Here is a 15,132-nt window from a genome sequence, read left to right as displayed (position 1 = left end):
CCATAGTATATAAGTGATGTACTACTGCTACTCCAACTTATTTCTGTCCACACAATACCTTAATCTTTGAGTTTAATTCTATGGTATTTCTCATTTCTTGCTCTTATAGACAAGCTGAATAGAAACATATATTACATATATTTACATAAATCTAGGATGGTTTGACAAACAAAAACGTAAGTTACCTTCACAGGAAATTTCAGTTGGTTATACAATTCAGAAACAAGAAGATTATGACCAAGAGTCTTCCTCATTTTCATTATTCGTACAATAGCAGCATCAATCTGATATTGCCTGTCCTGAAATACTCTTTCAGTTGTGCTGACCTGTTCCTCAGCCTAAAGAACAACACAACACCACAATATCATCACAACATCATATCATCCTCTGTTGCTACTTTTTATTAATTATATCTCTATAGTTAACCTTCACAATAAAATTAAACTTATGCACTCTTATCCTTGAGACAGATGCACGCATTACTGCATTCTAATTGCTAAGTGTTTTCTGAAGTGTACTGCTAAAGCAAGTAAAAGAGAAAATTAAGGATAATGTGAAGGAAAAAAAAATGTGCCTTATTTTTTTACATTATTTGATAAACTAAAGTAAATCTTAGAAGTTCCCTTCAGATTTCTCAAAGAACACAACACTTTGACAGCCCAAATACAGCAGCATTTTGTGTTAAACTCCAGTTTTAACTTTTCCAGTTAAACTTTCCTGGAATTTAATATGCAAAGGCAAAAAAGAAACAAACAAATGTTAATTAGAATGTGTCACCTTGTGCCAAGAATGGGGATTCAGATACAACAAAAAAAGGTTTGTTTTCTCTGCAGAGTAATGGAACAGCCCTGATTTTATAGCACTCTTACCTGCTAAATATAGAAGTGGCATGGTGACATTTGATTCCTGAGTTCAATACAGTATAAACACTTCAGCAATACCACAGAAACTTCTAAGATGGGCTGAAATGTCTACAAGATCCTTTTAGTTTAATATATAGGCGTTTAAATTTGCAACCACAGGAAGCAACCTAAGTTGCATTCAAGTTCAGTGATTTTAAAGCCTTTATTGCCTCTTTGAGTCATCTTGACTACTTAAAAAATGTAAATATCCTCTGAAATTAAATATTCATTTCTTTATATGCAAAAAATAGAAATCCATATGGGATATGTAGATAAAGTTAATACATAAACTGAATGAATGGAAAAAGTACGTACTGTTTCTTTCATTTGAATCTGGTTGATCTTTATTCTAAACAGTTTATGCTTGAAATCATCATTAAAGATGAATTTATCTCCATCTTCTACATCCTTGCCCTTTGGATTTTTAATCAATACTCGTGCTTTTCCACAAGCTAAAGACTGCAAGGTTCTTCTTAATTCACTGTCCTCTGTGAAGGAGTTCAAATATGAGAGAAATCAGAACAAAACATTAACATCAAGAGCTTTATGTGATTAATCTAGAAATAAATTGAAAAGCTAGTGTTTTTTTATGTTAATACTTTCTTCCAACTAAGTTCCAATTGGGAAGTAGCTCACAGCCTTCAAACCTGGTTTTATCTTTCATAGCTTAAATGCTGAGAGCATGCACAGGATTATATACATCAGAAAGAAAGATTTAGGCTCATCTGAGTTTTCCATCCAAAATAGTTTCAGGAAAGATTTCACTTTAACACAAACTTAGTTTTATTGCTTTAGTTTTACATGGTAGTAACAGGACTTTGGAAAACAAAAAGTCAGTGTATGACAAGAAACTCAAAGCCACCTGTTTTAAGATTTGATCAGGGTTTTTGTTACACAGCAAAAAATCTAATAGAATAAAAATAAAGAAGTTTAAATTGACAGGAAGATGTTTTGTGGGAGGGTAGAGCTGACAGCTATTATAGTCAAACTTCCCCTAAAACAGGGAAGTAGTACACCAGTGTGTGAGAAAAATTTTATCTAGTAATATTTAAGGCTAAAAGCATTTAGACAAGAAGGTAAAATGAAGACTTGAACATTCTAATTATGATGCAAAGTCTTGTATCAATATTTTGCTTTGAAACAGCCTCTGCAGTCTCCAGAATACTTTATTCACAGTATAAAATTATCATTAAATGTGTTGGATCTCCTGAACAGAGTTTTAGTCTAAAAACTGAAAGAAAAGTTTTGCAATCTAGTGCTGAAGTACAGCTGAGTAAAAAATTAACACTATTGCTATTTTAAAAATACTTAAGCTTTGCACAGAGCAACCTTTTCCTTCTTTTAAAATTCCAACTGTTCTATGATTTCTAAAAAGAACCCTTTAAACAATGTGGGCTGAAAAGGTATTTATGACATTTGAGACATTTTCTGTGTTTCAGTCTCAGTAAATGCACATTGTCAAACTCTGTTTTATCCAAATACAAAGCTGCTGTTAAAAGACTCTGGAACTTTGCATGTGAAGTCACAGGTTAGAATATGCCAGAGGGAAGGAATTCACAATTACCTATCAATCCCTGAAATAAAAACTACAGCTCCTAGAGGCTTCCTTGATAATAAGGGAAGTAAAAGCAGAGAATATATTTGGATAACACATCTCAAAGCAGCACAATTAGAAAGAAGTAACTCTTTCTCTGAGTAACAGTTTATGCATCTTCTCACTCTCCTATGTTCCAGGGAAAATCTCATTAAAGAGACTGATTACTTATTGTAACAGTTCCAATCATGGCCAGTTAATCCCCACAAGAAAAAATCCCTACAAGAAAATTTACAAGACCATGTAGTGACATGACAAGGGGGAATGGCTTCAAACTGAAACAGAATATACTAGGTATTAGGAAGAAATTCTTTATTGTGAGGGTGGCAAGGCACTAGAACAGGTTGTTCTGGATGCCCTTTCCCTGGAATTGTTCAAGACCAGGCTGGATGGAGCTCTGAGCAACCTGGTTTAATGGAAGGTGGCCCTGCCCAGGGCAGGGGGCAGGAACTACAACCCAAGCCATTCCCTGATTCTGTGCTATTCATCCTGGCCTCACAGGAACCCTGTGGACCATGAACTGTCCTTACTACCTAATTTCTATACTACTTCTCCAAAGGGGAGAGAAATACAGGCATGGTGCTCAGTGCAATGACATATAGGTAGCTCCCAACTACCAATTCCAGCCACCTGCCTTAAAATGAATTCCTTATTTTGTGCTATATGTAATGGATTTCCATGCACCAGATTTTAGCTGTTGCTGTCAGGTAGCCACAATGCAAGCTCCAAGGGAGAGCAATCCAAGATGAGACAGCAGGACAACAATCCAAGATGCAAAAACAGGACCTGGATGAGGCTTGCATGATCCTGTGTTTGTTCTGTAAATATTGTACTCCAGCCTAATGAGCCTCTCCAAACAATCCTGATTATTATCACTTGCATGGATTTTCTTCAGCTCCCTTTATCATTAAGGGAGAGGATGACTAAGTAACTTGAAGCACCGACACTGAGACAATGGAGCACCCATGCTGTACTTCCTTCTGCAATACATCATTCTGAACTGCAAGGATTCTTGGTATCCTCATTTTACTGTCTTCTAGTAAATATATTACAATATTTTAGTACTTGTAAGGGCTCAAATACTCCGTCAGATATTGCTGTATTAGGTTGATCCTAAGTTTCAACATGTAAAGGACTACTGGGTATAAGCTGCTGATTGATGCAAAACTTGCAGAGAGTAATGATGACAGTGTTTTAGTGAGCTCACAGAACAATTCAACTGAAAATACTCTCTTAAATCACCCCCAAATGACATTCTACAACACATCATTTTCAAAATATAGTATGTGAAACTGAAAGGGAGCAAAAATACACAACAACACAACAGTCTTTATCACCACTTAAATTTTAGGAATTGCAGTGCTACATTTTGTAAATCTAATAGGCTGTTAGTAGTACCACATGACACACAGCTCTTAGGAATAATTTCATAAAGCATCCATTTTAGACGCCAAGAAAATACACTAAGAAATACGTGCAGTGTGTTTTCCTCATCTCTTTTGGTGTGTGTATGCTATTGGCACAAAGTTTGTCCTAATGATTGTGACAAATTTCTTAAAATTAGGCCTTCACACACCAAATCGTAACTGCCGATCACTTGATGAATAAATTTAAGAATCAAAGTATTCTTCCTACCTACACCAGTAGCCATTTTAATTTCTTCAAAACTGAATTCATCTCCTTCATTAAACATAAGTAATACTAATGTCTGAAAGAGGGATACTTGAAACTCCTTCTTCCCCTAAAAGAGAAAAAACAAGTAATAGCAATATTCAGAGAATTTTCTATTGTACCCTCTACATTTGACAGTTACAGCAAGTTACATTAATTTTGCTATTTCTAGAAGAATGGATATGCATTTTAGAATGCTTGGCACACAGAAAAATCTGCCTGAATGTAGTATTGAGGAAACAGGAAATTTGTAAAATCTCTTTTTTTTGCTCCTCTAACAGTAACAATACAATACACTGCAGAAGCTCATTAGAATGGCCTGATATTTACTTCACACCCTTCACTTAATTTTAATTACAATATAAGCAATTTTAGTGCTGCCTCCATCAATAGCAAATTTGTTCATAGTTAAGTCAATATTCACAATAAGTCAGTAAAAGAATTCAAGGGGTTTTATGTCTTTGCTGTGGCTCAGTGAAGCTGCACTATTACAAGGCAAGATACTGCATAAGACAAACAGTACAGTTATTTAACAGTTAAATAATTCAACAAGCATTTAAATTTTAACCACAGCCATCACATGACTAACAGCCCTTCAGACTCTTTATGTATATCAAGCGTACTAAGAGCATCACCAAGATTTCTACAATCAAAACAATTCCAAATTAAAGACAAAAAATACTGTGTTCTTTTTCTTGCTTTAATTTCTTGCTTTATTACAACTTAAATTATTTGAATGAGCAACAATTCCTATCAAATTAGTATTACCAAAAGGTATCACATTGTTGTGTTATCTAAGTAGTATTTCAGTTTAATAATAAAAAGCCTACTTTCTGTACAGAATAACAGTATTGAATTGTGATTGTTCTGCCACAAAAATATTACTAGATTAATAAAAAAAACAAACACATTATTAGATTCCAAATAATTGACTTAAATTTTAACCTAACAGGTAAAGTCTTATGCAGGCAAACTTACTTCTTTAAATTCTGCCTTTAGAACAGCATGCCCTAAAGTCGTCTGCCACTGAAGTTTTCGACCACTGTGTTTTCCCAGGTAAAAGGTTTTAAATACCTCTTGAAGCTTTATCATCTGTTAAGAGAAGAGAAAAAACACCAGCATTGTATCAGTGCAGTGATGCCAAATGATTTCACACATGTAATGTCTTTATTCTCCTCAACCATGTTTCAAAATGGCTTCTTTTGTGGTAAAATATTAATCCAAAGACCAAAATTTTGCTCACAAGTACACTGGTACTATTATGCCCATAAGAAAGCCTCAATTCAAAGATAACTGAATTTTCCTTGGGTTAATTTGCTTGTTTTGTTTCAAGTAATAGTAAAATCAACTTCCTGTAAAAGGTTTTAAATCTCAAGAGAGATAATGGTTTCATTATCAGAGATTCAATGTCCTGGACTTTGAATTTGACCTAGCAGTCATGGGACAAAAAGCATCCATCTCTCATGGGACAAAAACCATCCATCTCACATCTTTACACTGGCTAATACCATCTGCTCTTAAATTCTTCCTGTAGTTTGTGGATGGAATGCAACTCCAGTTCCAATTCCACTACTTTATGCCCTCCTACTTCCAAGTAAGAGGGATCTACCCCTCCATTTTAATGAGGTGCTGCTCAGGCTGGATCCTTCAAAAGTAGTCTGCCATGGAAAAGACACTTCAGAAAGAAGAGTACAAGAGCTTCCATACCTTCCAAACTGAGTGGGAACCCCCATTACCACCTCTGGCCTCTGTAGTGCTTCCCACACCTCTGATCAAGCAAGGTATTGTAGGAAATAGGGACTCCAAATACACATTTCAACCTAAACTGCTACTGGAAGAGCTTTGCAAAAATCTCTCAACTTGGAAACAATCATTTTTCAGGCAAATATTACTTAAATGCAGGGGCTAGTTTTTGTGTGACACAAAGAAAGGATCTTGGAAAAAAAAAAACCAAGTAACATAAACATGAAAAAAACCCATAACTATTGACTAATTCAAAGTGCCTAACCAATGTAGTTAAAGATTGACTAATTATGGTGAACTGACTAATTGCAAACTTTTAAGTAACTGACCACAGTAAGGCAATGATATTATTATACAGGTAAAAAAAAACCCACACTGAATGAAATAATCATCTGAAAAAAGTGGATTTTATCCACTACATTTTATATTTTGCAATTCTGGAATCCTTAAAATTATATCAACCCCTTAAATATCTATCAGAAAAACATTGAATGAAGGGCATTAATGCACCTGTGATAATGATTCCATTCTGTAAAGTGCACTTAGAAAAATAATTCAAACACAAACCTCTGAATTTAAGTGGACTTCCATAGGTGTGTAAGTTGGCCAGTATCCCATAGTTAATATATTTACTGTCAGGTCTATATTTCCTGGGTCACTTTGGTTCTGCATATACTGAAATATAAGAGACAAAAATTATTCAAGTATACTACCTGCATACTAAATTAGAAAATGTATATACTTAAATTAGAAATTCAGGATTAGTATAACAATGAAAAATTCTTACAGGCCACATTCTTGGTTACATGCTCTACCAGCATTTTGAGTAACTATCTAATGACCACTTCCAAAACACAACAAGAGGCTGGAAGTACGAAAAAAAGATCAACATGCCTTGAAATATCCTAGACCACTGTCTATACAGGGTGCTACAGTCAAAGAAACCTTAATCACAGGCAAATAAAGCAAAAGAAAAGCAACCATAGTAAGGACTATAAGATCAAAAGGATCTCCTTGGAGTTTTACATCTGTTAGACAAAACTTCATCATATAATTGGAGGAGAGCATTAGTCAAGCCAGACTGCAAAATCTGGGACAGAAGAGTCACTACAGTATTTTATTATGGGTGTTGTCCTGGGTCAGATCTCAAACTCAGCATACGGACTTCAGTAAGGCCCCAAAATAAGCACCCAGAGAGAAATGCAACAACAGGGTGAGCATGTACAGTATTTCCTGCAAGCATTCATTGGTCACCAGCATGTTTGAAACTTTGGGGCGGAGACCCAAACCTTCAGGGATATTCTCTGGTGTGGGCCATTCACAAAAAATTCATCGGAGCAGTACCAGCTTACAGAATGAAAGGATACAGACTTCCAAAGATGTCAGTCAACTGAATTACTATGTGGTATTTCGACTAGTTTACTTTCGAAGGGATCAAATAGAACTGTAAAATTATTGTATACAATAAATAAATTCTGTTGCATAAACAGAACAGTAAGTAGACACTATTATTATGACTATTTTAGCTTAATCCAAGAGATAGCACCATTAAATGCTTCCACATGACTGTGCAAAATTTTGTATAGAAGCAAAAGTTAAACATACCTGCTTGAACTGTACCATGACATCTTTGGACAGTTCCATGTCCTTGAACATGCCCTCCAGTTTGCTGGTAAAAGCTGCACCACATTCTGTCACACACACAAAAAAGTAAAAATCCCACAATTACAAAGAAGCACAGAACAAGTGATAAACATTTAACCTGAGACAGTTGAGCCACATTACCAGGTTACAGAGCACCCACAAACAGATGTTTTCAGGATTCTGCTCCTCTGTAGGTACATTAAATAAACCAGTCTCATACCTAAGATGGCAGCTAATAGTTTTTGCTGAGCATAATGAAAGGCCAGACATCTGTATATATCTATATATATACACATATATATACATATATACACAACTCTTATGTTAAGAGCTGTCCAGCTATTACTTAAAATTTGGCTTGTCCCTTCTTAAAAGCATGAGAAAACAAGGATTCCAAATTTGCATGCCAAAAAGCAGCACAAATTTAACACAAATTTAACATCTGAAGACACCTACCATGTTTAAGTTTTGACAACATGGACTTCTCAGCATCTACTGATGCACTTTTTCCAACCAGCAGTCTTTTAGCCAAGTCTTTCTTATAAAATGCCTCAAACACATCTTTCCCTGTAAGGAAATTGAAACAAAAAATAAAATGAAATTATACATTCTATCTGCATCACTCTCTTCAGGCTTATGGAACAAGCCTTTCTCATGAAAGGCTGATTAGCAGAACAATATTCATTATGCAGTAGTGAAGAAAAACATGTAGACATTTTGTTCTTTTTATATTTTAATAATTTTAACATATTTTGAAAAAAAATTTCTTCTTTCTTTTTTATTTCTGCCCCAGAAACTTGGACTGCCTTGTATTTCCCGTTGGATCAGCTACAAAACACATGAAATTACTCTGGGGTCCAGAAAAATGTTCTCCCTCCACTGGTCTGATTTATTCAAAAAAAAAAGGGGGGGGGGGGGAAAGATGTTTTCTATGTATTAAGAATATGTTTTAAAAGCCTAAGGGAAAGAAAATTTAACAGAAGTCTTCCCACATGGTTTGCCAGTAGCCTTTTGAAATGCACTTTTCATACCTTAAACCCAAGCTTCCCCCTACTGACAGTGCAAAGACACCAGCAAGAGGAACAAATTTACTGTAAACCCAAGCCACTACTTCTGCTGCCTACAGTAGCCCCTTGTAATTCCTTGTAAACAGCTTCCAATTTAGTTCTTCTTATGGTAGTCTTCTTCCTTCCCCATCCTGTCCTGGTGAAGTTTCATGAACCAGCTGCATCAAGATATTAACAAAAATATCTGGCTGACACCCAGAATCTACCTACTAATTATCATCTGCTCTTACAAGAGCTCTTATGTACTAGACAGCTCAAAATGAAATTTGTGCTTTTAAAATATGAAGAGAAAAAGAGTTGGTGGAAGTCTCAGATTAAAAAACATTAATCTCTTATGTTGAGAAGTTGCCAGAACAAACTGTTTTCATTCACCATCTCCATCTGACAAAAATTATGCAATTATGATTCAATTATGCAAATGGTAATACTACTTTATGACTTGGCTGCTTTCCCATCATATTGTACTTCTTTGGGATTTTTATGAGAAGAGCACCCCATAGATCTCAGACAAACTAATACAGAATTGGGTAATTCCTGCTATTCTACCTCAGGAAACACATTCCACTTCCCTCAGAGCAGTGACCATGCATCTGTATTGGATAAGACCATTGGTTTTTCTGATATCAAATCTAGGGAAGAAAAAAAAAATTCCTAACACATTCAAGGGTTTTGCTCAGACAGAGACATACATGAGAGAAATGCATTTCAAAAGCAGTGAAACTCAGCAGTAACACTTTTTTCTATCATTCTGAGCCCTCCTCTGTGTTCCTTCTCAGCTATGAAGAGAAAAGAGAAGTCAAGAAAAGTTGCTGGTTTATCATGCTTTGTATCTGCAACATACCTAAGTGGACAGGAAAGAGAAAGTCTGTACTGTCATTAGAGGAGAGGTTGTGGTTACAATCATGGTTGATTTATGTTAAAAATCTTCCAGCAACACTTCTAACCCTTAGGTTTCCACTCACAAGGCCCTGAAAGGTCTGTAGCTTGCAAATCTCCACAGAACTATATGTCCTCTCTGGTATATTTATTGTGCTCTTTCAGGTGTAAGGCAACCTGAATTAAAGACTGAGTAGAGCTGAAATGGATGCTGAAAAAGATCTCTTGCATTCAGAGGAAAGCAGCCCTGTCGCCCTGAGAATCAGGCCTTTTGTTATTGTTTTCATAATTTCTAGCCACTTTCCCAGGAAAGTAAGAATAAACATAGGTGTTTATACATTCCATTAAAGATATGCCTTTTGATGGACGTCTCTCACAGCCAGTGTGGTTGGAAAGGTGGTGACCTGAATATCCAACCCCTGGTCGTTGTCAAAACTCTATAAATACTGAAAGAACAAATAAAGCCTTCTTCATCTTTCATCACACTTCAAGCTGTGTCTGTGTAAATCATTTTGTATCTGACAGTGACACAGCCCTGCTAGTAGCAAGTGGAACAGTTTTAATTGCATCAACAGTGAACTGCTGTTTCTTACCATGAATGAATCTAAATATGATCATGATTTTGTCAAGGATTCTTTCCAGCTCTTCATCTGTTGCTTCTTTATTACCAGCTCTTAACTTGGAATCCACATATTTTGCTACAAATAAATAAAATTAGGTAACAGCTTAAAAATAGATCTAAAATAACCAACTTAAGCATCTCCTGCTTGACATATTACTATGTGTTAAATACTACTAGATGTTAAAATATAGGATAAGCGCTAAATTTTCAATTTTCCCTTTTCCCATCCCTATGTTCAGTGGAATGACAGAGCCCTACTATATTACTGGAATATTACTGGAGCCCTACTATATCTAACAGAAAAGTACTGCAAAAAGGAATAGTCCAAGGCAAAAAATTAATACAGTATAATAATTGAGTACATTAGAAATTCCCACATTTTGTTTTATAGTCACACAAGCACATTACTTGTTGAAAGACAATGTTTTGGAAGTGTACAATGTATATGAATGTATTTTATGAGAAACAGAAACAAACAACATAAAGAAGACTATATTTTTGTAGACCTCTACTATGTCCCTCACTCCTTAGTAGAAGCATATTAAAATTTAAATTCCAGTTAGTAGTTTCAGAATGCCAGAAATAAGGTTAAGCCTTGAGTTTAGCTAGGTATTTATTAAGCCACATTAGTATCCTTATACAACCTTCTGTGTAAGAAGAAAACCTTTGTGGGAGCTGAAACACCATGATACACAAATTACAACAGCTCCTGTCATGGCTTTAACCTGTATCACTATGCAATACAATCAATTGTGTACAGATTACAATGTGCAATCTGTCCTACATAAAGTTGATTTTAGAAGGAAGACACAAAATAAGCCAAATAAAGGCCAAAGAATGTAAAGAGGGAAAACAAACAACCAAGAAGCAGGATCCTCTCTGGTATAAAATGCCACAGCTCCAGTTTTTCAGCAGGCAAAACTGTAAGGATAGCTTTTGCCAGATAAGGGATAAACTAAATAGTATTTTTAAAGTATTTGTTATTATCTTTCCCCTTAATAAGCATGAGTTCTCCTGTCAACGTAGTGGGGTTTTTTCCCCTCTATTAAAACTCCTTGTACCTGAAGGCTTTAAAATTGTTATCCCAACTACAGCCTTCAAGGCAGATGGATGGGCTGTACTCACTCCTTTCTGATAGATCCAGAACATCCACAGAACTCCTATACTATCACAATTAAATCCCCTTTACTTGCCACAGCTGCTCTTCCCCCTAACCATTTACTCCCATGGCAGCCCCAGTGTTCCACTGAGCAGCTGTTAGCACCAGCCCCGTGCAAGCAGCAGAGCGCAGGGACAGGAGGGTGACATGCTCCACCAGGACCCCCTAACAGCACACCCAAGCTCTTGGGGCCCACCACACGCCCAGGTTAATGTTTGCCTCGTCCCAAAACCAGTCTCCTAAAGCAGAATGCGACTGCACCACTACTGCACTAGCACACTCAGCAGCATTATCATGCTTTCTAGAGATTTTTGAAATATTTCACAGAAAAATATTTGTGTACCTATCAATTCTGCAGGCTTATTTGGTCTCTTGTTGATAAATGTTTCAAAGGACTCCTTCATCAAGTTTATAAATTTTTCATTTTTCTGAAAGCACACTTCTATGATATGGTCCACTTTATCCTTAAAATCTAGTAGCTCTTGCACCATATCCTTGTCTTTTTCAGGATTAACCACTATTGTTGTCCCAAAGTTCTGTAAAACAAACACTTTTGATAGTAAAATACTTCAGAGTGCTATCTATCTCCCCCAACAGAATCATTTACCCTTATAAAATTTATCATTAGAAAAATTATTTTACAGAACTACTTATGACTGCAAGTTTTTTAAAAATGAGATGCACTGAAATTTAAAATAAAAACTAGACACATATTAATGGATTTCAAACATTAGTGTTTGATTTAAAAATTATTTACATTTAAGACAAAAGTAAAAAAAAATAAATACACAGTAGACATGACTATGATGTGTAAATTTACAGTGACATACAGAACTATGATTCATGTAAAATAAATTAAATGGAAACTGCCTCAAATGTTAAGCATAAAGGAAAACTTTGCACTGTTTTTATTAAACCCACTAAAGAGCTTAATTGATTAAACAGGTAACAAAAATTTAACTGCTGCTCAGCCCTATTTTTCTTTCATCAAGGGCTCTAAACCAGAATGATCCTAGCTGACTTAAAAGTAAACAAAACTTTCTCATGCACAAGAAGCAGACACAGACTTGATTTTCTCTTCCTGTCCCTACATTTATTATCTCAGAAATGGAACACCATTTGTCTAATGAACCAAAATATCCTGAAGGAGAGGATTTTCACCTAATGGACTATTTACATTTGCTTAATAACACTTTGATCAGTGCCCTGGACAGAACAATCAGTTTTCCAAGGTGAGAAAGAGGAACATCTGCACAGTAAAAGCAAAACAGTATTCAATTGGTATATTTTCACCAACTTAAGTATGTTAGCCAATGCTGAAAGAGATAGGGGGAAATCCCTCTCCAGCCTCAATTTCCACTGCATTATCTAATTAAGACACTGGCATCTTTCATCGAGATTTCTCTCAAGCACCATTTCAGAGTAAAGCTGAACACTATGCTCCCAAGAGCCTTAGATTCAACACGTGTATCACAGAATCACAGAACAGTCTGGGCTGGAAGAGACCTCTGATGATCAGCTAGTCCATCAGATCTTCCACTTGTCACAATTTCCCCTTCATTAATACGGCATTTGGGTGTCTCACAGTCTCTGTCAGGTATATCCGTAAATTGCAGGGCTATTCCCCCACTCTGTAAATGGCAAACCAAGATAAAGAAAGCTGAATGACAGCTCTGAAATCACAAAAAGGTGACAATGGAGCACAGACCCTTACCACAGTAACTTGGCTCACAAGATAAATATTACAAGTTTTTGAAGCCTCTCTTTACTGCCATACAGAATGCTTGGAAGGAGGAGATTTACTGACACTACAGAAAAAGTTTTCTAGGTTTTTGAGTATGTAAAAAACCATCTTTAAGCCATAGGAGGTCTGATTCTGCAAGACACCGGGTATGATAAGCCAATTTAACAACTTATTGCTGTGAAAGGAAAGGTTCCTTTCCTTATTTTTTACCCATGTTGAACTCCTGCTTCTTTCCTTGGACCAGCACATGAACTCTTCTGAGTCTCTTTAGCTCACTAAACCTGGGATTAAACTGACCTTGCCCAGGTATTGTAATATAACAGGTCACAGGAGAGCCTATGGAGTGGCAGGCAGCACCTCTAGGATTAAGGGAGGAGCATGATCTGGGAGAAAGGAAGAAGATGATCCTCCTCAGCCACAGCACCACCATTCAATTGGACAACATCCTAAGGAGTAAAGTCCACCTTGGTTCTGGGGGCAGAGGGTAACCATGTTCCATTCCATGCAGCACTGCTGGATCATGCTGAACTCCAGACATAGCTGTGCAGAAAAGGCACCTCTGTGATGTTGTGCACTTAGTCCTGAGGGTTGATGAACACATGGGCAATTGAGGGGAGAGTCATGACATCGGGAATTATCAACTCCAGGGAGGAAAAATCTTCTGTGAAGCCTTCCTGCCTTCATCTTGCAAGACCACTAGAGTGCAAGCTCTCTGGGGCAGCATACTATATGGACATTATGCCTAACAAACCAAAGCATCTAAATACAACTGATGGATTGCTTTCAATAGGACCATTCCCTCCGCAACAGCTGTAACACCCATCAACATTGTAGTAGGTTGGCTATGAGTAGCACTGCCTAAGCTGAAGAATAGCAACATCTGATATTTCAATGCTTTTGCAGGTATGTAAAGAGTTGAGTGTATTTGCAGCAAAACAGCATATAGCACAGTTCAGCATAGTCTAAACACATGTGCATGTGGTTCTGTTTAAAATCAATGCAACCAAAACCATCCTGTATAATACTCAAACCTATAAGGAAAATAATTTCTAAGGAGAAATTTAAAACCAAAGCAGGTGTTGCTGTTACTTATCATGTGACTGTTACTGAGGCAGCAGCATTAACATCCCTCCCCATATTTACTTAAAACAGAAGTTTGGTTATACACCTAAGTTATTTTTGACTTTGACAGAAGAAATTTGTAACAGCATAAACTTTTACATTAGTAATAGATCTTTGAAATACCTTGATGTATTCACTCCAGTGTTGCAAAAGGATCTGCTGTCCACCTTTTACCCGGCTGAAGAGCTGGTATGTCTGAGTCAAATCTGATATTCTATTTTCATCAAGCAGGCTATCAAGTCCTAAAAAAATTAAATTAGAAAAAAAGAAAATTTGAATACAGTTAGAAATATATTAGAGAATATATCTGTTAGAGAATATACTAATATTTCAACTGAAATACTTTCCCAACAAGGTGATGATCGTAAGCCTTTTGCAGAATAATTATGAAGAGCGCTTGACTTCAAGGGTATAGTTTTATCAAGAACCTCTAAAGAAAACAAAAAGCTAAGTAAGCCGTCCTAAATTTAAAGTAATGATAAATACTTTACGAGATTTTTTTCTGTGGAGCACAGTGACCCATGTTTTTAGATTAAGAACATGCTGGGAACAGTCTACACTCCTACAAATGGAGTAACACAAGCTTACAAATTCCTTTCAAGCAACTTTTGCTTTGTCAGCTCACCCCACGTGAGACTAAGCTTTGGGCTAACAAATTGTGAAGCCCAAGGAATATAACAAGCAAATAACTTCATACACATTTTTCCATTAGAGAATAGACAAATGTAGTTCCAGTGTAATCAGAAGTACTTTGTCTGGTGTCAGTTACAGAGGCTTTAGTAATACCATAGCATAGCATCAAAGATTTAAGACAATTTTTTTTTTAAAACTAAAAGCTTGATTTTGCACAGGCTGACAATTCACACCATCAGTGCAGCTGACAGTGTACAACTGTCCTGTTTCACCAAATATATTTCATTAATGCTAATTTTTAAATTATATTAAAGATTCATTTGCAAATGACTACCAAATTATCCCATATTCTACT

General features: G+C 36.1%; 1 protein-coding gene across 11 annotated transcripts in view; it reads right to left on the bottom strand.

The window, feature by feature from the left end:
• Positions 1–15,132, bottom strand: part of CUL4A (cullin 4A) — a 35,193-nt gene that overhangs the window by 1,674 nt on the left and 18,387 nt on the right. For 9 of the 11 annotated variants that reach the window (XM_086880236.1, XM_086880239.1, XM_086880241.1 and 6 more), the window contains 10 exons: positions 14,268–14,386; positions 11,622–11,814; positions 10,091–10,195; positions 8,011–8,121; positions 7,516–7,601; positions 6,478–6,585; positions 5,146–5,259; positions 4,132–4,237; positions 1,218–1,390; positions 186–338 (listed from right to left, as the gene is read on the bottom strand). In XM_086880236.1, coding sequence (XP_086736362.1) covers positions 186–338; positions 1,218–1,390; positions 4,132–4,237; positions 5,146–5,259; positions 6,478–6,585; positions 7,516–7,601; positions 8,011–8,121; positions 10,091–10,195; positions 11,622–11,814; positions 14,268–14,386 — 1,268 coding nt within the window. The remainder of the gene's footprint in view (positions 1–185; positions 339–1,217; positions 1,391–4,131; positions 4,238–5,145; positions 5,260–6,477; positions 6,586–7,515; positions 7,602–8,010; positions 8,122–10,090; positions 10,196–11,621; positions 11,815–14,267; positions 14,387–15,132) is intronic. The other 2 variants (XR_015284260.1, XM_086880235.1) reach the window with 2 other exon arrangements.

This window comes from Cyanistes caeruleus, chromosome 3 (genome assembly GCF_971803275.1).
Source record: "Cyanistes caeruleus chromosome 3, bCyaCae1.hap1.1, whole genome shotgun sequence".
NCBI classification, from domain to species: Eukaryota; Metazoa; Chordata; class Aves; order Passeriformes; family Paridae; genus Cyanistes; species Cyanistes caeruleus.
The sequence above is the reverse complement of the archived record's forward strand: the minus strand, read 5'-3'. Positions and strand labels throughout refer to the sequence as shown.